Below are 26,041 nucleotides of genomic sequence, written 5' to 3' on the forward strand. Positions count from 1 at the left end.
AGTTTTTAAGATTTTTCATATGACTGTTTATTGGGAAGCGGGTAGGGGCGAAAGGAACCCCTCACCTGTGCCCCTCTCTTTGTTTTCACCCAACCAGGGAAAAGGAAAGGAACGCTTGGATTGGACTCTGTCATCCACATACTTATCCTAGATACCACAATCGCTGGGACGTTTATGTGGATTATCGCACCGCAAGAGCAGATAAAAAAAGGCTGCGCCTTTTGCTCGCCTCGCTCATCCTTTTGGGGAATCTGTTACTTCACATAAGACAAATGCAGCACGTGAGGCCGGGGAATTTATTACTGATGGAACGTTCATCCTCGGGCCCTCGTGTGGTTGCGGAGCAGCAGAGCTGGAGCCTCTTGGCGGCGGCAGCGTGCCCCCCCTGCTCGGCGGCGCATGCGCACGCGGCAGTGCCATAGCCGTAGACCCCCGCTGGTCGCGCTGTGCTCCCTTTGTGGACATCAGTCATCAGTCAAAGAGTGAAAAGATATCCCCTGACTCATACACGAAAGTCTCCTATTTGTGTGGATTAACTGAAAATACATTTTGTAGCTGCTGTAGTTACCTCGATAGCATTTGTGAAACAGTTTCTGATGTTCAACTCATTTTCTACTTTATGCTTTTGTCTTTTTACGCAGGGTTTTTCTCCTTAGAATGCCCCTAAATATCTCTGTGTCTTGTTTATCGATGCTTATATACTAGCCCTTGTGTTCCAGTTTTGTTTTTTTTTTAACATCTTTATTGGAGTATAATTGCTTTACAATGGTGTGTTAGTCTCTGCTTTATAACAAAGTGAATCAGCTATACATATACATATGTTCCCATATCTCTTCCCTCTTGCGTCTCCCTCCCACCCTCCCTATCCCACCCCTCTAGGTGGTCACAGAGCACCGAGCTGATCTCCCTATGCTATGCGGCTGCTTCCCACTAGCTATCTATTTTACATTTGGTAGTGTATATATGTCCATGCCACTCTCTCACTTCGTCCCAGCTTACCCTTCCTGTGTTCCAGGTTTTTTTGTTTTACTTTTTGTTTTTTGTGGTACGCGGGTCTCTCACTGTTGTGGCCTCTCCCATTGCGGAGCATAGGCTCCGGACACGCAGGCTCAGCAGCCATGGCTCACGGGCCCAGCCGCTCCGCGGCACGTGGGATCTTCCCGGACCGGGGCACGAACCCGTGTCCCCTGCATCGGCAGGCGGACTCTCAACCACTGCGCCACCAGGGAAGCCCTGTGTTCCAGTTTTAACACCAGCATACCATGAAAAAGATTTTTCATGAAGGAAGTCCATCTCAACCAGAGGGAAGCTTCCTCTTGTACGTTTCCACCTTCCCCTCATCTTTAAGTGACACCACTCCACTCCCCATCAAGGTCTGCCCCTCTGGGCCAGGCACTGGGCAAGTTGAGGCAAGGAGAGATGGTCTGGCAGAGGAGAACCCCCTGGTGTGAGGGGTCCTGAAAACTAGGATGGGCAGGACGTGTGTTTGCTCTAGACAGGTTAATATCATGGCACCCCTCACACTGTCACTTTAAAAATATGTATTCGTGATTTATAGAGAAATGTTGAGGTGAAATTTTACATCTTTGAAAACTCCGCATTAGGTTATCTCCTCTCCCAGTTCTCTCTCCTCAGCCCTGCTGCCCTAGGATTCCCTCCTTCTCTCCCCTTCCCCTCCTGGCCTCCCAAGCTCCCTCCCCTTTCTCGGCAGATCAGTTTAGGTCCTTCCAAGCTTCTGTCTGCAGACTTGCACACCCGCACCCACTGCTTAATACTGCTGCAAGTATGTCAAAAGCCATTAGTGCCAGAGATGAATATTTCATTTGTGCCGAGCAAACAAAAGATACCACACTTAGCAGGATTCTCTCTGCATGAACTGAAAATGACTTTTTTATCCTTATCACATGTTCATATTTAAGATAAAGAGTTTACTATGTGCCTTAAAGAGATCTCTCTCTCTCTCTCTCTTTTTAAACATCCTGCCTGTTTTGTAAGGAGTCACTGGTGAAAACCTACATCAACTGGCACCAAGTTTGTAGATTATCCCGCTGATACTTTTACATCCCTTGTTGACGGGTCCCTTCAGCCACCACTCTGATACTGTGCCCCTCAACATAGCTCTCCCTGGAAGCCCACAGTGCTGCCAGAGCTGCTGTCACGAGGCAGGAAGATGCCGGGGAGGGAGAGGAGCTGGTGACAGCCTCCTCGGGAAGTGAGAGCCAAGCAGCAGGGCATCTGGAGTCCAGCTGGACCCATGCTCTCTGAAGGGCCAGAGAGGGGTCCCTGTATATTCCCTGTCACCATTTGAGTCTGAGAGTGGACCCTGGTGCTGAGGGAGTGAGCAGTTCCTAAGTGGCTCTTCTTCGGAAACTCGACGTTGCTGATAAGCTCCACGTGGAACTTGAGATGTACGTTCTTAGTCATTGGTGAAATTAAGTAGTGGTCTCTCCAAACCTTAGAAGAATATCCAGACTTCTTGTTCAAATGATCTTGAGTGCGAATGTTTTGATTGCCTTAGTTTTAGAACTTTTGAAAAAAAAAATTTTAATTTCTTAAAAATCACAGGTGCATTAAAATGCAAACACTTTTAGTGAGACAGTGGGTTTGAGGGCCCAAACCTCATTTTTAAGCTCATTTTCTAAGAAATACTTTTGAAAGATTTCTTAGGAATTATATGAAGAGAGAATCTTCTGGGCTCTGTGTAAATCAAGGCATAAAATCCTCTTATTTTTTCAGAAAAATGCAACCCTTTAAAATGGATTAATACATCACCAGGCTATCTCCCAGAACTGTCCAAGGTGGGTGGACAGTGTGAGGAAGAGCTGTTGTTCAGCTAGACCTCTCAGTTTCTGATCCCAACTCCACCTGAGGGCTGTTCTCTCTTCTTTTCCTCCTTTGGAGGTGGGAGAACATTACTGTCTTTCTTTGGCTTGAACACTTATCTTTTCTCTCTCTTTATAAAGCCTGATACTGCTCTCTCTTCTGCTGTTTGCACTGACCATCATTTGATCTAGTTGACCCTTTATTCCAGCCCAGACACCTTCTGGTTATCTGAATGACCCAGCTTCATTAACATAGAGTGTAAGCAAGATTTTTGGTCTTTTGTGTTTGGGCATCTTTAATATCCTCTTGTTGTAGTTTTTGCAGCTAAGATCTTATTCATTTTCCCAGAATAATTTTTTGGTATGTATACTTTACATGAATTTAGAAAAATAAATTGGACATTCAGTACCATTTTATGCAGCATCAGCTCCACTGGGTAACTGGCAAAACGGCTGCACCTGTTTTCTTGCAAGCTGCCTGCATTATTCTGGCCTCACCTGGTATGGTATAGGCTAATAATCAGAGAAAGAATATGAAATTACAAATCATATGACCTAAAGTTCAAACTGAGATAAAATAAACAAGCCCTAACTGAACACTCTGACTATTCCTAACAGAAGATGCATGCACATTCAGTATATGTTTTAAGACCTAGCCTGCAATGGGCCAGACCATCTTAATTTTGACAGAAGTAGTATGATGAAGTCCTGACAAAAATCTGGAGTTTAGATGGCTCTTTTAAAAATAAGCTCAAAATAATAATTGTCTTTAAAAGAAATTTTGCAGAATGATGATTATGTCTATTAGAAACTCTTTATTTTTATTAGTAAAAATACTTCTGTGAAATAGTGCATTTTTTTCAATTCTTTTAAATATACTTTTCCAAGTAAATGGAGCATGTTTTTTTTTCCTCCTGAATATAAGTTTTATCTGGATTTCATTTCAGACGGACCACTCTAGTGTCAACATATACACATCGACGTGCACATAAATGCAACTGAGAGACATTAGTTCCAAACACCTCTGTAGGTATCCCTACTATGAAGTTTTGCTATTTAAACATTTGCTATAACAACTTATAATAAGATTTGTTTTACCTGGAATTCACTACCTGAATGAACAAATCTCATAGCAAATTCACACGTGTGGGCTAGCAAAAACATTCAAGTTGCAGGTACATCCAGGCCAGGAGATGGAGAAATGTGTCACATCCATGGCCCAGCTGCTCTCTCCATAGACTCAGTGGTACATTAGTGCTCTCAACTTGCCACATTACTGAGGAGAAATGTCTTCTAAGAAAGCGAAAAGGCTTTGAATAAAATCAGTGAACCCAAGAGGCCTGAAAAGCCCATACTTGCAAAGGAAAAACAAAGTGATAAAGAATGTTGAGGGAGATGATCTGACATAAAGCGGTCATGCTCACGTCCTTAAGAACTGTGCACTAGTATTTTAAATGTGCAAGAAATACAGAAAAAAACTTCTGAAAGTATGACTTCAGAATACTGAAGAAAGCTTCAGGAAGACTCTGGTGTTTGGTGTTTTAATGCTTTCTATTATAGAAAGATTCGTTGTGGATGGTTATATAAGTGTTTGAGTGTTTTACTGGTATTTATTAAAACTGATAGGGTTTTTTGAAGAGTTGGGGAAGTATTACTGTTTCTTTCCATTTCAAATAATGGATTATAGGTTTTCCTTCTCCAAAAATCAGCTATCCAACATGCCTTTAACAATAGATTGGATTTGGTTTTTTTGTGTTTGTTTTTCTATAGAAATCACTTGTGGATGTCTAATTCTATGATGTTAAAAGTAAAAAGTTCAAGAATATCCTTGGAACTTTCTTATATTTTCAAATTGCTTAGTCACTGAATTTATTCATTCCTGTTATTGACACAGGAGCAGACTAGAGATTGTTTATAATTATACTTTTAGTGCCAATTTATACTTAGCCTACATAATACTGTGACTTTAATTTATTCCTTTTGATGTTAATTTTGGATGAAACCTAAAATAAATCCCTTAAACTACAAACTTCCTTTTTCTCAGTTAACTGCCACAGCAGATCCCTGAATATGAATGTTTAATGAGGTTTCACAACATTATTTAAAAACTAGAATTATTTGTTTCTCAGGTTGTGTCATTCAAGTAGAAGAGAACACAAATTCCTTAATAATGAAATAATACTAATAATATGTTTGAGTTCATTCTGTTGGCCAAGGACTCTTCTGAATGCTTACCTGAGTTAATCACTTAACCTTCACCACAAACCATTGATGTTGGTACTATTGTTGTCCCCTGTTGACAGGTGAGAAACTGAGGCACAGCATTTCAGTCACTTAGCTAGTAAGCAGTGCAGCCAAGAGTATGTATCTAGGTAGCCTGGCACCAGACGCCATGCTCTTAACCATTGTGGGAACTCTCCATGTAACTTATCCGGAGCTACAGTGTTTCGTCAAGCTAGGGCTCAGGACTTACCATTGGTAAATCTCTTCTTGCTAAACTGGCATCTTGTACACTACAACTCTGGGTCCTTCAGGGCTATGTAGGTGGAGAAGTGACTTGCTGGGCCCGGAGAGGCCTGGTAGGAATATTTAAAAAATAACTGGCTCTCAACCCATTAGTGTTCTAGGGGCAGGGGATGAGAACAGAACCCTCCAATATCGACTCACCTTATGGATGGTGTCCAGTGGGAAACAGTCACTGGTGGCATTGACAGACATACCAGTTAAGGATAAAAGAAGTGCAGGGTCAGAGATCCAACCCAGACATGTCAGTTGTCCATTAGGCTACCAGGGAGCTCAGTCTGGAGTCATATTTCTCAGCCTTTTTTCCTTTATGGCCAAACTAAGGAGTCTTTTTAGCTATTTCTATCCTACTCCTGCTCACCATCCCCACCCCGCCAGCGATGAAATTTTAATACCACAGATACACTGTACGGTATATCTGTTTAGGTACTCTCTTTATACTTTGAACATAAAAAGAGTAAGATTTTTTCATTCCCCCGAGAACCAATTTTTTGTTCCCTTGGGGCGGAGTCACCCAGTTGAGAATACGTGGCCTAGAGACACCAATACATGGAATGGTGTGAGTAAACACAGGGTGGGAGGGTGGCCTTCAGTGAACAGACTTGGAGGGGTTAATGGGCTTCAAGGTTAAAGGGCCCACCAAGGGCAGGGTGGTACCTGAGGGAAGTGAGAAGAAGAGATTTTCTTAAACATATGAGGTCAGGTGTTCTTTTTTTTTTTTTTTTTGTGGTATGCGGGCCTCTCACTGCTGTGGCCTCCCCCGTTGCGGAGCACAGGCTCCGGACGCGCAGGCTCAGCGGCCATGGCTCACGGGCCCAGCCGCTCCGCGGCATATGGGATCCTCCCAGACCGGGGCACGAACCCGTATCCCCTGCATCGGCAGGCGGACTCTTAACCACTTGCGCCACCAGGGAGGCCCTTCTTTTTTTTTTTTTATAATTTTATTTAATATTGGTGCAGAGTTGATTTACAATGTTGTGTTAGTTTCAGGTGTACAGCAAAGTGATTCAGTCATACATATACATGTTTCTATTCTTTATCAAACCCTTTTCCCATTTAGGTTATCACAGAATATTGAGCGACTTCGTTTCTTTATGTTCTCTCTTATCCGTGAAACAGAGATACAAATTGACCTTTAAATGAAAGTTTTGAAACTCCTGGATGGAATTAATTGCCCCTACTTTCTGGCATGTATTTCTGTTTTTTTTTTTTTTCCTTATTGTTCTTTATTTTATTTTTTTTATTTTACAAATTTAATCAGTTATACATATACATATGTTCCCATATCCCCTCCCTTTTGCGTCTCCCTCCCACCCTCCCTATCCCACCCCTCCAGGCAGTCACAAAGAACCGAGCTGATCTCCCTGTGCTATGCGGCTGCTTCCCACTAGCTATCTACCTTACGTTTGGTAGTGTATATATGTCCATGCCGCTCTTTCACTTTGTCACAGCTTACCCTTCCCCCTCCCCATATCCTCAAGTCCATTCTCTAGTAGGTCTGTGTCTTTATTCCTGTCTTACTCCTAGGTTCTTGATGACATTTTTTTCTTAAATTCCATATATATGTGTCAGCATACAGTATTTGTCTTTCTCTTTCTGACTTACTTCGCTCTGTATGACAGACTCTAGGTCCATCCACCTCATTACAAATAGCTCAATTTCATTTCTTTTTATGGCTGAGTAATATTCCATTGTATATATGTGCCACATCTTCTTTACCCATTCATCCGATGATGGACACTTAGGTTGTTTCCATCTCCGGGCTATTGTAAATAGGGCTGCTATGAACATTTTGGTACATGTCTCTTTTTGAATTATGGTTTTCTCAGGGTATATACCCAGTAGTGGGATTGCTGGGTCATATGGTAGTTCTATTTGTAGTTTTTTAAGGAACCTCCATACCGTTCTCCATAATGGCTGTACCAATTCACATTCCCACCAGCAGTGCAAGAGTGTTCCCTTTTTTCCACACCCTCTCCAGCATTTATTGTTTCTAGACTTTTTGATGATGGCCATTCTGACTGGTGTGAGATGATATCTCATTGTAGTTTTGATTTGCATTTCTCTAATGAGTAAAGATGTTGATCATCCTTTCATGTGTTTGTTGGCTGTCTGTATATCTTCTGTGGAGAAATGTCTATTTAGGTCTTCTGCCCATTTTTGGATTGGGTTGTTTGTTTTTTTGCTATTGAGCTGCATGAGCTGCTTATAAATTTTGGAGATTAATCCTTTGTCAGTTGCTTCATTTGAAAATATTTTCTCCCATTCTGAGGGTTGTCTTTTGGTCTTGTTTATGGTTTCCTTTGCTGTGCAAAAGCTTTTAAGTTTCATTAGGTGCCATGTGTTTATTTTTGTCTTTATTTCCATTTCTCTAGGAGGTGGGTCAAAAAGGATCTTGCTGTGATTTATGTCATAGAGTGTTCTGCCTATGTTTTCCTCTAGGAGTTTGATAGTGTCTGGCCTTATTACATTTAGGTCTTTAATCCATTTTGAGCTTATTTTTGTGTATGGTGTTAGGGAGTGATCTAATCTCATACTTTTACATGTCCCTGTCCAGTTTTCCCAGCACCACTTATTGAAGAGACTGTCCTTTCTCCACTGTACATTCCTGCCTCCTTTATCAAAGATAAGGTGACCATATGTCCGTGGGTTTATCTCTGGGCTTTCTATCCTGTTCCATTGATCTATCTTTCTGTTTTTGTGCCAGTACCATACTGTCTTGATTACTGTAGCTTTGTAGTATAGTCTGAAGTCAGGGAGCCTGATTCCTCCAGCTCCATTTTTCGTTCTCAAGATTGCTTTGGCTATTCGGGGTCTTTTGTGTTTCCATACAAATTGTGAAATTTTTTGTTCTAGTTCTGTGAAAAATGCCATTGGTAGTTTGATAGGGATTGCATTGAATCTGTAGATTGCTTTGGGTAGTAGAGTCATTTTCACAATGTTGATTCTTCCAATCCAAGAACATGGTACATCTCTCCATCTATTTGTATCATCTTTAATTTCTTTCATCAGTGTCTTATAATTTTCTGCATACAGGTCTTTTGTCTCCTTAGGTAGGTTTATTCCTAGATATTTTATTCTTTTTGTTGCAATGGTAAATGGGAGTGTTTCCTTGATTTCAATTTCAGATTTTTCATCATTAGTATATAGGAATGCCAGAGATTTCTGTGCATTAATTTTGTATCCTGCAACTTTACCAAATTCATTGATTAGCTCTAGTAGTTTTCTGGTAGTATCTTTAGGATTCTCTATGTATAGTATCATGTCATCTGCAAACAGTGACAGCTTTACTTCTTCTTTTCCCATTTGGATTCCTTTTATTTCCTTTTCTTCTCTGATTGCTGTGGCTAAAACTTCCAAAACTATGTTGAATAAGAGTGGTGAGAGTGGGCAGCCTTGTCTTGTTCCTGATCTTAGTGGAAATGGTTTCAGTTTTTCACCATTGAGGACGATGCTGGCTGTGGGTTTGTCATATATGGCCTTTATTATGTTGAGGAAAGTTCCCTCTATGCCTACTTTCTGCAGGGTTTTTATCATAAATGGGTGTTGAATTTTGTCAAAAGCTTTCTCTGCATCTATTGAGATGATCATATGGTTTTTCTCCTTCAGTTTGTTAATATGGTATATCACGTTGATTGATTTGCATATATTGAAGAATCCTTGCATTCCTGGAATAAACCCCACTTGATCATGGTGTATGATCCTTTTAATGTGCTGTTGGATTCTGTTTGCTAGTATTTTGTTGAGGATTTTTGCATCTATGTTCATCAGTGATATTGGCCTGTAGTTTTCTTTCTTTGTGACATCCTTGTCTGGTTTTGGTATCAAGGTGATGGTGGCCTCGTAGAATGAGTTTGGGAGTGTTCCTCCCTCTGCTATATTTTGGAAGAGTTTGAGAAGGATAGGTGTTAGCTCTTCTCTAAATGCTTGATAGAATTCGCCTGTGAAGCCATCTGGTCCTGGGCTTTTGTTTGTTGGAAGATTTTTTATCACAGTTTCAATTTCAGTGCTTGTGATTGGTCTGTTCATATTTTCTATTTCTTCCTGATTCAGTCTTGGCAGGTTGTGCATTTCTAAGAATTGGTCCATTTCTTCCAGGTTGTCCATTTTATTGGCATAGAGTTGCTTATAGTAATCTCTCATGATCTTTTGTATTTCTGCAGTGTCAGTTGTTACTTCTCCTTTTTCATTTCTAATTCTATTGATTTGAGTCTTCTCCCTTTTTTTCTTGATGAGTCTGGCTAATGGTTTATCAATTTTGTTTATCTTCTCAAAGAACCAGCTTTTAGTTTTATTGATCTTTGCTATCGTTTCCTTCATTTCTTTTTCATTTATTTCTGATCTGATTTTTATGATTTCTTTCCTTCTGCTAACTTTGGGATGTTTATGTTCTTCTTTCTCTAATTGCTTTAGGTGCAAGGTTAGGTTGTTTATTCGAGATGTTTCCTGTTTTTAAGGTGGGATTGTATTGCCATAAACTTCCCTCTTAGAACTGCTTGTGCTGCATCCCATAGGTTTTGGGTCGTCGTGTCTCCATTGTCATTTGTTTCTAGGTATTTTTTAATTTCCTCTTTGATTTCTTCAGTGATCACTTCGTTATTAAGTAGTGTATTGTTTAGCCTCCATGTGTTTGTATGTTTTACAGCTCTTTTCCTGTAATTGATATCTAGTCTCATAGCATTGAGGTCGGAAAAGATACTTGATACAATTTCAATTTTCTTAAATTTACCAAGGCTTGATTTGTGACCCAAGATATGATCTATCCTGGAGAATGTTCCATGAGCACTTGAGAAAAAGGTGTATTCTGTTGCTTTTGGATGGAATGTCCTCTAAATATCAATTAAGTCCATCTTGTTTAATGTATCATTTAAAGCTTGTGTTTCCTTATTTATTTTCATTTTGGATGACCTGTCCATCGGTGAAAGTGGGGTGTTAAAGTCCCCTACTATGATTGTGTTACTGTCGATTTCTCCTTTTATGGCTGTTAATATTTCCCTTATGTATTGAGGTGCTCCTATGTTTGGTGCATAAATATTTACAATTGTTATATCTTCTTCTTGGATCGATCCTTTGATCATTATGTAGTGTCCTTCTTTGTCTCTTCTAGTAGTCTTTATTTTAAAGTCTATTTTGTCTGATATGAGAATTGCTACTCCAGCTTTCTTTTGGTTTCCATTTGCATGGAATATCTTTTTCCATCCCCTTACTTTCAGTCTGTATGTGTCTCTAGGTCTGAAGTGGGTCTCTTGTAGACAGCATATATATGGGTCTTGTTTTTGTATCCATTCAGCCAGTCTGTGTCTTTTGGTGGGAGCATTTAGTCCATTTACATTTAAGGTAATTATTGATATGTATGTTCCTATTCCCATTTTCTTAATTGTTTTGGGTTCGTTATTGTAGTTCTTTTCCTTCTGTTGTGTTTCTTGCCTAGAGAAGTTCCTTTAGCATTTGTTGTAAAGCTGGTTTGGTGGTGCTGAACTCTCTCAGCTTTTGCTTGTCTGTAAACGTTTTAATTTCTCCATCAAATCTGAATGAGATCCTTGCTGGGTAGAGTAATCTTGGTTGCAGGTTTTTCTCCTTCATCACTTTAATTATGTCCTGCCACTCCCTTCTGGCTTGTAGAGTTTCTGCTGAGAGATCAGCTGTTATCCTGATGGGGATTCCCTTGTGTGTTATTTGTTGTTTTTGCCTTGCTGCTTTTAATATGATTTCTTTGTGTTTAATTTTTGACAGTTTGATTAATATGTGTCTTGGTGTATTTCTCCTTGGATTTATTCTGTATGGGACTCTCTGTGCCTCCTGGACTTGATTAACTATTTCCTTTCCCATATTAGGGAAGTTTTCAACTATAATCTCTTCAAATATTTTCTCAGTCCCTTTCTTTTTCTCTTCTTCTTCTGGAACCCCTATAATTCGAATGTTGGTGCGTTTAATGTTGTCCCAGAGGTCTCTGAGACTGTCCTCTGTTCTTTTCATTCTTTTTTCTTTATTTTGCTCTGCATCAGTTATTTCCACTATTTTATCTTCCACCTCACTTATCCGTTCTTCTGCCTCAGTTATTCTGCTGTTGATCCCATCTAGAGTATTTTTTATTTCATTTATTGTGTTTTTAATCAATGCTTGATTCATCTTTAGTTCTTCTAGGTCCTTGTTAACTGTTTCTTGCATTTTGTCTATTCTATTTCCAAGATTTTGGATCATCTTTACCATCATTATTCTGAAGTCTTTTTCAGATAGACTGCCTATTACCTCTTCATTTGTTAGGTCTGTTGGGTTTTTATCTTGCTCCTTCTCCTGCTGTGTGTTTTTCTGTCTTCTCATTTTGCTTATGTTACTGTGTTTGGGGTCTCCTTTTTGCAGGCTGCAGGTTCGTAGTTCCTGTTGTTTTTGGTGTCTGTCTCCAGTGGCTAAGGTTGGTTTAGTGGGTTGTGTAGGCTTCTTGGTGGAGGGGACTACTGCCTGTGTTCTGGTGGATGAGGCTGGAACTTGTCTTTCTGGTGGGCAGGTCCACGTCTGGTGGTGTGTTTTGGGGTGTCTGCGGACTTTTTATGATTTTAGGCCACCTCTCTGCTAATGGGTGGCGTTGTGTTCCTGTCTTGCTAGTTTTTTGGCATAGGGTGTCCAGCACTATAGCTTGCTGGTCGTTGAGTGAAGCTGGGTGCTCGTGTTGAGATGGAGATCTCTGGAAGATTTTTGCCGTTTGATATTGTGTGGAGCTGGGAGGTCTCTTGTGGACCAGTGTCCTGAAGTTGGCTCTCCCACCTCAGAGGCACAGCACTGACTCCTGGCTCCTCAATTTGGGATGATTTGTTGTCTGTTCATGTATTCCACAGATGCAGGGTACATCAAGTTGATTGTGGAGCTTTAATCCGCTGCTTCTGAGGCTGCTGGGAGAGGTTTCCCTTTCTCTTCTTTGTTCTCACAGCTCCTGGGTCTGAGCTTTGGATTTGGCCCCGCCTTTGTGTGTAGGTCGCCGGAGGGCGTCTGTTCTTTGCTCAGACAGGACAGGGTTAAAGGAGCAGCCTCTTCGGGGACTCTGGCTCACTCAGGCCGGGCGGGAGGGAGGGGCACGGAGTGCGAGGCAAGCCTGCAGCGGCAGAGGTCGGCGTGACGTTGCACCAGCCCGAGGCGCGCCGTGCGTTCTCCCAGGGAAGCCGCCCCTGGATCCCGGGACCCCGGCAGTGGCAGGCTGCACAGGCTCCCGGAAGGGCGGTGTGGACAGTGACCTGCGCTCGCACACAGGCTTCTTGGCGGCGGCAGCAGCAGCCCCAGCGTCCCACGCCCGTCTCTGGGCTCTGCGCTTTCAGCCGCGACTCGCGCCCGTCTCTGGAGCTCCTTTACGCGGCGCTCTTAATCCCCTCTCCTCGTGCACCAGGAAACCAAGACGGAAGAAAAAGTCTCCTGCCTCTTCAGCAGCTCCAGAGTTTTCCCGGATTCCCTCCCGGCTAGCTGTGGCACATTAGCCCCCTTCAGGCTGAGTTCTCGCCGCCAGCCCCAGTCCTCTCCCTGCGCTCTGACCGAAGCCCAAGCCTCAGCTCCAGCGCCGCCCACCCCGGCGGGCGAGCAGACAATCCTCTCGGGCTGGTGAGTGCCGCTCGGCACCGCTCCTCTGTGCGGGAATCTCTCCTCTTTGCCCTACCCAGGTATGTGGGGAGTTTCTTGCCTTTTGGGAGGTCTGGGGTCTTCTGCCAGCGTTCAGTAGGTGTTCTGTAGGAGTTGTTCCACGTGTAGCTGTATTTCTGGTGTATCCGTGGGGAGGAAGGTGATCTCCGTGCCTTACTCTTCCGCCATCTTACCCGGAAGGTGGCATGTATTTCTGTTAAACCACTGGTTGCAGGATGGGGTTTGGGTCTCCTCTGCTAGGCAGCGAGTCCCGAGGAGGATTCCAGCCTCCTCCTGTCTGTATCATCGGGCCTAGCACTATGCCTGTCACACCGTGCTGTCAGTGGACATTTCCAGGGATACAGGGTTTTCCTTGGGAGCCTGTTTCCCTCACGTCCTGGTTTGACAAGTGGAGGTCAGGCGTTCTCTGACCTGGGTCACCATCCCCACCTCCCCGGATGCCACCCAGAGGTGTGATAAAGAAGATTGTCTCTCTTTCTCATGTTCTTCACTTAACTCTTGTCTCATTCTTCCCTCCGTGGCTCTAAGTATAGTCACCTCATAATCTGAAATGCCATTGTGTTGTGATGACGTGTATCCTTTCAGGGTGTGTGATTTGAATTCTCTTCGTTTTATTTAGAGACCAGCTTCCCAAGAAGCTTGCTTTAAACTCTTTTTAATTGAGTTCAGAAAAATGGCTACTATTCCAAATTGCAAGAAATGCAAGGGTAGTGAAAGTGCTTTAACTAAAAATTGTTGTGTGCTCACTTGAGGTCTCCTAACTCCCAAATAGCAAACCTAAGAGTCAAGCAGCAATTGGTATTCCGGATAAGGAGCCAACTGGCTGTCCCCAGTCCTCACAAAGCAGCTCATTTTCTCCTACTTGGTCCCTTAGATTATCTTGTAACCTAATGCTGTCTAGAAGGAAATAACCCTCACACTGGATAGACATCCTGCTAACCTTTTCTCATTCAAATATCTCTTTCCTTGTGATTTTGCTGCCTCAGTGACTTTATTCTGAACTCTGTGACCCAGTGCACGTCTGAAATGCTCTAATTAAACTTAAATATCCTCATCTATTTACTTACTAGAAGGCATGATAAAGAAGCAAGGCGCCCCAATATTTTTCTTCTCTACAAAGAAGTGGTGATTATTCAGCTGGTCAAAGAGCAGGAGTCATTCCTAGAACACAAAGGATGGTAAAGAGAGCTTCTACCCAGATATGGGAAAGGCGATCCACCAGATTATTATTTGAAGATTTGAAAGTAGTAGAAGACCCACCAGAGAAATTGATCCCCGGAAGTCAGAGAGCTTGTTAGCAAAGGATAATCTTACATTCATGGCAGTGAATGTCAAGCCTGGGTGCCTGATAGAATCACCAGGCGAGCTTTTCAAGTTTTTTATTCTCAACTCCCACTCCAGAGAGATTCTGACTCGGTGAGTCTTGGGTGGGATCTTGGGCACTGGTGTTTTTTAAAAGCTCCCCCAGGGAATTCTGATGTGCATTCAAGGTTGAGAATTACTGCTTTAGATTACAAAATGCTTTCACATACATTATCCAGGGTTTTGTATACATAAAGAGAGGAAATTGAGACATTTTAATGCCTTTTGATTGTATAAAGAAACAGGAAGAGACAAGAATGGTAATTGTGAAAATGAAAGGATTGCAGAAAAAACAGTTTTCAAAAATTGGAGGAGGGCTTCCCTGGTGGCGCAGTGGTTGAGAGTCCTCCTGCCGATGCAGGGGACACGGGTTCGTGGCCCGGTCCGGGAGGATCCCACCTGCCACGGAGCGGCTGGGCCCGTGAGCCATGGCCGCTGAGCCTGCACGTCCGGAGCCTGTGCTCCGCAACGGGAGAGGCCACAACAGTGAGAGGCCCGTGTACCACACACACAAAAAAAAATTGGAGGAAAAAAACCTTACCTTTGTAGGGCTAAAATTAGGGATGATATCAATCCATGGAGTGTAGAGCATTAAGGAGAGGCCTGTATGTCCCTATTTCCTGCTCTGTATGGAATATTCTTGAGATGACAACAAAAGTTCCCTACCCAGAAAAGTCTGAAAATAGTCATCCAACATTTGATGACTATTATTTTCTAAAACCTTATTTAGTACACTCTATAAAAGAGAAATATTAGAGAAGTAAAACATTTGTTATTAGGCAAAACGTTTGTTAGAAAATATCACGTTAATATTTCCATGTGCATTCTGGGGTTGTGCACGCGATCTGCACGTAGAGACAGACACTGAGTGCCTCAACCGTGATCCTTACAGCTTTTGAATGGTTATAATGAATAATTCTGCAGGTAAAAGTGGCAAGTAACAACCTTGGTTGTAGCTAAAGGATGAGGTAGAGCCAACTCTGGGCTCTCAGATGAGGGGGAATAGACGTCACGTCACAATGAGGCAGAAGAAAGTAAGCTGTGATCAGAAAGTAGGATATTGCGTTTTGCGATTTTAGAAGTGGGCGATGACAAAGCTGAGGCTGTGACCAAGAGAGTGAGTGACAGCTACTGTCAACAAAGCAGAGGCTAAGCTATCATCTCCATGTCAACCAATAAGATGGAGATGGAGAGGAACAGTGCTTCAGGTGCAGGAAAGAAAATCTTCCAGACCCTAAGTATTTAAGATAAGGAATTTCAGTTAATCACCCCTTCTTCCCTCTAGTTTCCAACTAACAGGGAAGGACTTATAATAAGAGTAACAGTAGTTCAGCACTTAGTGTGTATCAGCATTGTTCCAGGCACTTTGCCTGCATTCCAATGTTCACAACAATTTTTGTGACAATCGATACTATCATGCCCATTTTACAGATTAAAAAACTGAGACATTGGGTAGGCAGCTTGCCCAATTTGGGTTATAAATGCTGGTAGACAGAGTTGGGGTAAGAGAATATTTTATGGAAGCTGTCAGCAAAAATAAGTGCATAGAGTCCAGGAAGGGGCCTGGTGAGAGATGAGACTGAAATAGTACATCGGAGCCATATTGAGGAGAATCCTAAACCCCAGTGTCCAGAGTTTGAACCTGATCTGTATCTTGAGATGATTGACTTTCGAATATGAACAAATTGGAGAGAGGCTGGACTGAAAGGACAAGTTAGGGTTCTTTTGGTCCTGATTAAAGGACTGGTAATGGGGAGGGTGGCAGGTGAAGGTTAAAGGAAGAGACATGTTTGATGTCTGTTGTAAAAGTCAAATGCAAAGATTTAGTACCTGGTTGGATGAAGGGGGTGAGGGAGAGGGAAGAATTTAATTAGAATCCGAGGTTTCAAGTCTGAGTAACTGAGCAGAACTTCACGAGAGGCACTTTGTAGGGGTGAGAGGGACAGCATGAGTAGCTGGACTTTGAAAATCTGTAATTTGTTGTGTCAGCAGGCAGGCGTGGATGGAAGACCACAGGAGAAGTCGGAAACATAAATTTGGAACTTAGAAGAGTCTGAGCTAGAAATGAAACTTTTGGTGTCGTCTGCATAATGGTGCTGTGGTTAAAACTTGGGAAGTGGATGAAATCTCTGAGGGTGGGAGAAGGAAAGAATAAAGACCCTTGGAAAACATTTAAACTGGGGAACAAGAAGGAGGGAGAGGAGCCAGCAAAGGAGAGTGGTAACAGGATAGGAACACCCAAAAGTGTGCATCGTGGATCACAAGGGAATGGAAGCTTCCAGAAAAGAGCTGACTTAGCAGACCCTCAGAGAAGCTAAGAAGAATAAAGCCACTTCGAGTTGTTGATTCCAAGGTTATAAGGATCAAAAGTAGCAATAGAAGGATAGGAGGTGGCCTCCGACTGGAAGGAGGGAATAGATCAGGGGAGACAAAGGCCACACGACTGGCCTCTTTTTCAAGAATTCAACATCTGGGAAGAAAGAGAAGATAGTCACTTGAAGGGGTAAGGCGTGTAATGGAAAGTGCTTTGTTTTGTTCTTAAGATAAAGAGGACCACTTAAATCTATTTTAGACAGTGATAAAAGAGCCATGGAGAGGATGAGTGAAGATGCACAGGCGCTGCCAGGTAGTAGCAGCAAAACACTTCCCGTGGCAGAAATCACAGCAGGGTGAGGTTCTAAACTATTTTCTAACCTTATCATGAAACAAGCCAGAACTCATGGAGCAGAGATCCCTACCAACTCCACACAGCAGTTCTCTTCGAGAACAAGGCAAGGACCAATGGAGCAGGGGTTTTTCCACCTCTTCTGGGGGAAATGTGTGAATTTAACCCATACATCCCAGGGCAGAGGGGGAGAAGTAGCCCTAAAGACAATCTTTAAAGAGTGAAATAACTTCTTTCAGGTGTAGGGAGAAGAGGAAACTTTGATAATAAATCTGGAGTGCAAAATATTAGGATTTTCTTTTTGTAAGTATAACTTGTAAATATTCTGGTGAGGGTTGGGGCATTTTTATCCGGTTTTTTGGAAAAGAAATAGTTAAATGCACTTAAGTACCTGAATGTTATTCTCTCACTCTATGTGAGTGAGGCCAAACACTTCCTGGAAAAAAGTAAGTAGAAAGGCAAAAATATTGATAGTGGTTAATGAGTGAGTGCTGGCTTTGACTGCTGGAGGCCTCAGTAGGACAACTGCTGTAAACCAGTCAGCAAACGGCCTGTTCCCTTGTCCTGTCTCTTCCTATCAAGGGGACGGAAGTGGGCAGTGCTGGGCATCCAGAATGGAAAAGGGAGCAAAGAGAGAAAGAGAGACTTCCGGTTCCCAGGGATTGTGCACACCCTCCCTCTTCTGTGGGATAGGCTGGGTACCCTGTGTATTCAGAAATGGTCCCTGGGGCCCCACTGCTGTCACAGTGCCACAGAATCCTCAGACACAGAGAAAAGCCTCAGAGGTTGTTAACACATCTCCCTCTGGACATGAAACTGGACTCAGCACCAATAAGAGAATACCGGAGAGGATTTGCTCTCCTCCATGCTTGGATAATGCCTATTCCCTGATACCCAAGGAAGAATTAAGTACAATGCGAAACTCACACTATATTACACACTCAATCGCGAACAGCTGGGCTGCTGATTAAATCTAAAAAGAAGAGAGAACTGGCCGTTCTCCATCTATACATAATGTATTTGTAATAAATCTCTTGATGAGGAGGTATGAAGATCTCCTATTTCTGTGCAGCCCAAGGAAGCAGAACATTCGGCAAGTATCCAGTGAGTCTCATTAGCAGAGACAACCAGGATGGAAGCTCCAGGGGGACTTGCCCCACATTTCTATTAGTAACAGCATTTTTTTTTACCTTAAATATGCTAGGAATTCTCTTGCTTGCAAAATTCATTTTGCCTAAGGATTGATAAATATGCTTTTTCTTAATAGTTACTGAATACCCTCCATGTTCTAGAGACTACATAAAAATAAAGCATCGCTTGCCACCTTTTTTTTTTTTTTTTGCTTTATTTCTGAGAAGATAGAACAGTGAAGCCATTCCCAGAATGATTTATTTTCAAGAAAATGGAAGTAATAAAACATGAAACAGTAGAGTTGTGTAAAAACCTATATTATGTATGAAATGCCTACTCTACAATTTAGTGAAAAGGATAACTGGTGACAGTCAAGAGTATTCTATATGAATATAAGAATTTTGATTCTGGTGTGGGTGGTAGTGATTAAGAACAAGGTTGGTAGTGTCAGAACATGACACTTTCCTCCTAGGTTTTGCCTGCAAAGTGCAGCCACCTGTGTGGAGCCCCCCAGGGTCAGGGCCAGTCACCAAGCCAACCAAATAATAATGGTTGACACCAGATAGAAACCAATGACAAAACAAAAGATATTTGTTAAAGATAATTTTTACTTAAGTTTCTACTGAAATATTTTCTCACTATAGTTAGAAATGTGTCTCTCGTGGTCACTTAGACTTTATAACAATAAGATCATCTCAGTGTCTAGGAGGATCCCTACCCTCTTTAAGGAAGAGAAATACAACATGCATTTGATCATTTAATAGCAGATTTGGCTTATTTTATCATTTAATAGCAGATTTGGCTTATTCAAAAAGAGGGACGTGGGCTTCCCTGGTGGCGCAGTGGTTGAGAGTCTGCCTGCTAATGCAGGGGACACGGGTTCGTGCCCCGGTCCGGGAAGATCCCACATGCTGCAGAGCGGCTGGGCCCGTGAGCCATAGCCGCTGAGCCTGTGCGTCTGGAGCCCGTGCTCCACAACGGGAGAGGGCACAACAGTGAGAGGCCCACGTACCACAAAAAAAAAAAAAGGGTATTTATTAATTAATCAATACCTTATACCAGTAATGTATGAAAGTATAGTTTTACCCCAGGCTTGACAAGCTGCTAATAAGACTATGTTACTCTTATTTGTGTTTATTTCATCCCTAGCAAGCTTGAAAATTTTTGCAAGTATCTGTTCACAATATTCTGCATGTGTGCTTGGTTCTAAATTTTTGTTGTTGTTTTCTTATCAATTGGATTATCTGTCCCAGCTCCAGTCTCAACCGCTCTCCTCACATTTATTGCTTCGTATAGGCTCCCATGATTCATTCAGTTACTGGGTAGACGAAAAGTCCCCAGTGGGGCCTGACCAAACCCCAGCTATCAAACGCCTCGCCAGGATCTCCTTGGTAAAGAAGCTCATGAAGAAATGGTCTGTGACTCAGAACCTGACATTCCGAGAACAGCTGGACGCTGGGATCCGCTACTTCGACCTGCGTGTGTCTTCCAAACCAGGGGATGTCGACCAGGAAATCTACTTCATTCACGGGCTTTTTGGCATCAGGGTCTGGGATGGGCTGATGGAGATTGACTCGTTCCTCACACAGCACCCCCAAGAGATTGTCTTCCTGGATTTCAACCACTTCTATGCCATGGACGAGGCCCATCACAAACGCCTGATTCTCCGGATCCAGGAGGCCTTTGGGAACAAGCTGTGCTCAGCCTGCAGTGTGGAGAGTATGACGCTCCAGAGGCTGTGGGAGAAGAAGTGCCAGGTAGGAGGGAACAGAGATTAGCTTCCAAGGGCAACAATGGAACCCTTTCTGCTTTTTCTGTGTCACCAGCTCTAAGGCAGCTCACTCCAGGGCTCTTGGGCCAGAAGGCATAGATTGTTTGGGATAATAAAGATCTGCACACCAGTTCCTGGGCTCTAGGATGGCTCCAAGGGCTCCCCTGGGCACAGTTGATCTGGGATTAACTTGTTTGGCAATGGCCTGGCCAGAACCAGCTCAAGGCAGAGTTGTGAAATAGGACCAGTTGGCCATTACCATTTTTCTGTCTCCCATTGCATCTGTTTTCACACTCCTAGTTCCCCTTAGGGATCGTCTGTCCCATCCTGTCTTCAATTCAATATCAGATAATCCCTGCCAGATATTGTTTGATAGCATTAGTTGACAAAGGCACGTGAAGTGATTCGTCTCAGAGGTGTTAGTTAACATTTTGAAAGGCCATCGCCACAGAGTTTGGGTCAGTGGGGAAGACAGTTAAGGAAGGAAGAACCCGGGAAGGGATCAAGGCTGGAGGAGCATCCCTAAGTTGAGAAGAGCCCCAAACCCAGACCCATGAAGGACAGACTCAGGAAAAGGAGCGCAGGCCTCAGATATATTCTGTTCTGCTCCCAGAGGATGGTGGATAGTGAGAGAGGAGAGCTTCAGGAATGGTCAGGCTCCAACTTAGACTCTCTTTAAAAAAGAAAAAGAAAAAAAGTATCTTTCATGCACAGTTGCTCCCTTACTCATAGATGCATTAACCAAAGCATGTTAAAGAGGCAGTGATTTTTGAACTGAGGGAAGAGCTTTTAATTAGAAAGCAATGAAAGATTATTCATTTGCAAATGTATGGTGAACACTAAGTATGCGCCGAGCTCCATTCTAAGCACTTGGGATAAATCAGTAAATAAAACAAAGATCCTTGCCCTAATGGAGATTTCATTCAGGTGGACGGAGATAGATCATAGATAAGAAACATGATAAATACATCATAGAGAATGTTAGAAAGTAATAAGCAATGGAAAAAGAAAGCCAAGCACAGTAAGGGGGAACCAGGGATCTATGAGTTGGAGGGTTGGTCACAGTTTTAAATGTGTTGATCAGGGTAGCCGTCATTGAAAAGATGTCATTTGAGGGAGTGAATCTGTTGGGGGAAGAGCTTTCCCAACAGAGGAACCAGTCAGAGCAGAGCCCCAAAGCAGGAGGGTCCCTGACATGGTTGAGGAAAAGCAGGGGCCACGGGACTGGAGGGCAGAGCAGTGGAGGAGGTCAGAGAGATAATGGTTGATCGGGGGCCCTTGAAGGCACTGAAAGGACTTGGCTTTTACTCTGAGTGAGGAAGGTTCTGGGAGGGTTCTGAGCACAGGGTGTTGTGGCCTGACTTAAGTTTTGATGGTATCCCTCTGGTTACCAGGAAGAGCCCTGGAAAGACAGAAGGGAAGTACAGAAACCGGTGAGGAAACTAGTGGGAAGTGGCCAGATTTGGAATCCACCAGAAGTTAGACCTAATAGCGTGTCCTAACTGTTGGGATGTAAGGATTCCAGGATGACTCCCAGGCTCGGCCTGAGTAATGGCAAACACCAGGTTGTTTTGCACACCCCTGAAAGTGCTAAAGGTCTTTGAATCTACGAAGACTAATGAGTTAACTCTTAGTATCTGTTAAGTTTTATCTAAGCTATTTTTCTTCACTAAAACTTTTTTAAGTGATATTTTGCCAAATATTTATCACACCTCTCCCCTAAACCTAAGTTCATATCTATTCAGACTCGCAGGTCAAATTTGGAGAGATTTGGGCTCCCCTGGTGGCACAGTGGTTGAGAGTCCTCCTGCCGCTGCAGGGGACACGGGTTCGTGCCCCAGTCTGGGAAGTTCCCACATGCTGCAGAGCGGCTAGGCCCATGAGCCATGGCCGCTGAGCCTGCACATCTGGAGCCTGTGCTCCACAACGGGAGAGGCCACAACAGTGAGAGGCCTGTGTACCGCAAAAAAAAAAAAAATTTGGAGAGATTTTTCCCCAGTGGAATCTCTCACTTACAATGCTAAATAGTACTAGTAACAAGAGCAATAGCAGAACATTTATTGAGCCTTTGCAATGTACTAAGTACAAGGATTAACTCATTTAATCCTCTCAACAACACTATGACATAGGTTGTCATTATTATCCTCATTTTACAGATGAGAAAACTGAGGCAGGGAGCAATTAAGCACCTTGCCCAAGAGAACATTGTCAGTGAGCCACAAGGGCCAGGACTCAGTCACAGGCTGTTGGGCTCTACCGAGTTCCCACAGCCTTCAATGCTCTCCCAGGGCTGTTCACACATCTTGGTGATTTTCACAACTAGTGTCATAGACGATGCTACTAAAAACACTTTCTCCTTATTCAAGAGCCCTTATTATCAGAAGGTCTCAGTGGGTTAGCAGAATGGGAGACAGGGAAGATCCGTGAGAGGGCTTTTGAATACGAGGATTTAGGTAAGGTTAAATTTGAGTCCAGCTAAATTTATAAACAGGTATCTGTTACAGTTTTATAATTTTGTGCACAGATAGTATTCTGGATGGGCTGCCACATTGCCTACTAAATCATTTAGAAATTTGCAAGAGAAACAGGTAATTTCAGGAATAATGAATCATGTGGACAGTGAATGTCTAGCAGAACAGTAAAGATCTTTTATAGTTTTTAAGTATGGGCTAATCTGTGTCATTCAACAACCAATACCCCTAAAATTATGAAGGAAAGAGACTGTGATGATGTGTCAGAAAAAGGGAGTGTGTCATCAATTTGAATTCCAGGATTTCCCATTCCCCTTCCTTTTCCAGAGGTTTCCCTGCTATACCTCTTCTTAAAAGCTAAAGAGATCTCCAACAGAGCCCTCAATCCTCTGGCCCCCTGCTGGGGCAGTGCCATACTGGTGGTTAAACTTTAAATATTCATTATGTAATGAGCTGCCTTGCATGTAACCCCCAGAGTATTTTATTACTACAATTTAATAGAAAGAAGTGTACTGCCATTCAGTCACATTTCATTTACTGAATATGCAGTTATATCACAGCTCACAGGTATGTACTGTTATATTAGTGGTTATGAGTTTTGAGGGTACAGTGAATTCGAAGATTTCATCTACAACTTGGCAGTATTTAGAATCTTAATGAGAAGGTAAGAATATGTGCCACTAGTAAAATATAAGACAACTGATACATACAATTACCAGGCAAAACTGCCTCAAATGTACTGTATGAAAAAAAGGGTTTTGTAATCCATCAATTGAAAAATAGTACATAGTATAAATCTGCATCCCAGGGGCCCCTGTAAAAGAATGATCAAAATAAGAAGAGGTCAATTAAAGAATAATTCTTAAAGGAAATGAGATTTTAAGTCTGAGTCTCGAGAGAAAACCTGCATATGAATTGCTGAGCTGGAGGGAAGAATATCTCAGACAGAAAATACAGCAGAGCGAGGTCGGGAGTCAGATGCAAAACACAGGCCCTGGGCAAGACTTACTGCCCCCCAGAATTCTGTAGAATGAGGGCTGGTTTGCTAGGCCAAGCTCCTACTGTAAACAGAAATTCCCGCTATAACCTTTAGGATCAGATTACTTGAGAAGGCTCTTGAGGAAAGCCATAAAGCCCCTTTTGTAGAATGTGTCCTTTTTGTTTGTTCTCCAAGACTGAGTGAAAAACAGCGCTTTCCTTTCATCCCCTGACCCTCTGCTCAGGGGCCAGGCAGCATGGGAAATGGTCTGACAGGCCCTGTCGAAGGATCACACAGCCTCCCGCCTCTCCCACAGTCCATCTCACAGCCCAGCTTTGCACACGTACAGATGCTGGAGACCCCAGCCTTCCAAACTAGCCAGTTACAACGCCAGCAGGAAATCTTCCCCAATCTCCCAGGCAACCTGCTTACGATGAGCCTGTGATTAACCTCATTAACCCATGTGTTTACTGCCAACATCATTAGCAGACAGTCAGACATTACTCAAAGCCATTAAAAGCAACAAGAACAAATAGCCTGTTCAGTGCTTTGAGCCTGGTGCTCCCTAGCTCTAGGCCTTTAGGAGCAGTTAGGCTAAATAAACCCCGGAAACAAGACACACATTCAGAGCTCTTGCCCTTGGGTGCCAGGAGAATTATGCTGTCAGGCCAGCTAGTCGAGGATTGCAGTCCAGGTAGTGTAAATATACACAATGGACATTCCTCCAGGGAAGAATCGCTGGTACCCGGGAGGAGAAAAAACATAGTACTTCTGGAAACCTAAGCATCAGAGCTCTGAATTGGGACAATCGAAATAGCAATTCCCTGTCTCTCTGCTGCCTTCAGAAACTAATTAATGCCGTGGATGTGGCTTGCTAATTATTTGCAAAATCACCACCATCCTGAGAGGTCCCACTGGAGACCCATCCGGTACCCGAAGTCTTCCCTGCCTCACGTAGCTCACTCCCTCCCTCTCCCGGAAAGGGCAGTTTCATTCAGAGTCAGCACGCACAACTGAAAACCTACATCCTCCCAAATTCAGTTCAGTGTATTGATCTCAACCAAGAGCTAAGGGTCAATTTCGTGAGCATAGGAGTCATAACTTACAGACAGGACTAGCCGCTGTGGTTCTCCACCTGGGGTCCAGAGATTCCCAAGGGGAGTGTGTTAGGGTAGAATTTAATAAAGTCTGTGAATTTGGACGGGAAAAGCACTACATACTGACTTCTAACCTCTAACTGAATATCAGTATAACCACTGATTATGTATGAGCAGTCCCCCACGGCAGTGTTGGCACTCCCTATGACTTTGTCCCCATAGAAACCACAGATATTCCTTTAGTGCAGATATCTTGAAATATTGTGTATACTCATCATTTACTCAAAATTATGGAACTTATTAGACTTAAAACAAAATATTTTTATTTAATGTGTTTATTATGAAGCGCATACATTCATTTATTTATTACAAATTTAATTATTATGTTGATAGCTATATTTCCATCTCATTGATTTTCTTTGTAATCCTATCTATTTTATTTTAGACATTCATTTAAAACAATCTGAGAAGGGGTTCAGGAGTTTACCCTACTTCCAAAGGTGTTCATGACCCCCAAAACGTTAAAAACCTTCAATTAGGGCATATAGCAAGTGCTTAAATCTTTGCTTATTAATTTTTCTAAAAAAATATGTATATAAAATTTTTTGAATGTCCACGTATGTTTGTATTTGTGCGCCTTTCCTCCTAGCAATCAATCAGTGTAAAGCCGAGGAGTTAACACTCAGCTTGTTCATGAACTACCCTCATTTATTTGTTCTGAACGTTTCAGGTTCTCATCTTCTATCACTGTCCCTTCTACAAGCAATACCCCTTCCTATGGCCTGGAAAGAAGATCCCAGCACCCTGGGCAAATACCACAAGTGTGCGCAAGCTCATCCTCTTCTTGGAGACCACGCTGAGTGAGCGCTCTCCCCACGGATCCTTCCATGTGTCTCAAGCGATCCTCACGCCCAGAGTGAAGACCATCGCCCGGGGCCTGGTTGGCGGCCTCAAGGACACACTGGTCCATAGGTAAGAATTTGCTTCCTTTTCACAAGTGAGGGTTAAAAAAAAATGCTTTTATCTTGATTCTCTTCTGAATAAACAGCAAACAGCAGTAAAACCATATACTTTGAAGATTTAAAATAACAAAACAGGGCTTCCCTGGTGGCGCAGTGGTTGAGTCCGCCTGCCGATGCAGGGGACGCGGGTTCATGCCCTGGTTCGGGAAGATCCCACATGCCCCGGAGCGGCTGGGCCTATGAGCCATGGCCGCAGAGCCTGCGCATCCAGAGCCTGTGCTGCACAACGGGAGAGGCCACAACAGTGAGAGGCCCGCATACCGTGAAAAATAAATAAATAAATAAATAAATAAATAAAATAACAAAACAAACCCCAAAAACCTTATATTTGAAAAAGTTGTGTACTTGAGGTGTCTTGCATTAACCGTGGCCAAAGTATCTCTAAACACTCTGTTCAAATGCACGTATTATAACATAAATACCCTCTAAATTTCAATATGGAGGCAAAGCACTTTTAGCCACCACCGGTCCATTCACGTCTGGCTGGAGATGCCATCATGTTCCTGCCCCTGCCCTCGAAGCTGGCCCAAGCACTCACTCTCTTCAGCATTAAATGAGACTGCTGTGCCAGGCAG

At 42.9% G+C, this 26,041-nt stretch overlaps 1 protein-coding gene across 1 annotated transcript in view; it reads left to right on the top strand.

The window, feature by feature from the left end:
- PLCXD2 (phosphatidylinositol specific phospholipase C X domain containing 2) overlaps window positions 1-26,041 on the top strand; it is a 51,746-nt gene that overhangs the window by 18,195 nt on the left and 7,510 nt on the right. The window contains exons 2-3 of the mRNA XM_060099839.1: window positions 19,423-19,883; window positions 25,175-25,416. Coding sequence (XP_059955822.1) covers window positions 19,423-19,883; window positions 25,175-25,416 — 703 coding nt within the window. The remainder of the gene's footprint in view (window positions 1-19,422; window positions 19,884-25,174; window positions 25,417-26,041) is intronic.

This window comes from Mesoplodon densirostris, chromosome 5 (assembly GCF_025265405.1).
Source record: "Mesoplodon densirostris isolate mMesDen1 chromosome 5, mMesDen1 primary haplotype, whole genome shotgun sequence".
In the NCBI taxonomy this organism is placed as follows: Eukaryota; Metazoa; Chordata; class Mammalia; order Artiodactyla; family Ziphiidae; genus Mesoplodon; species Mesoplodon densirostris.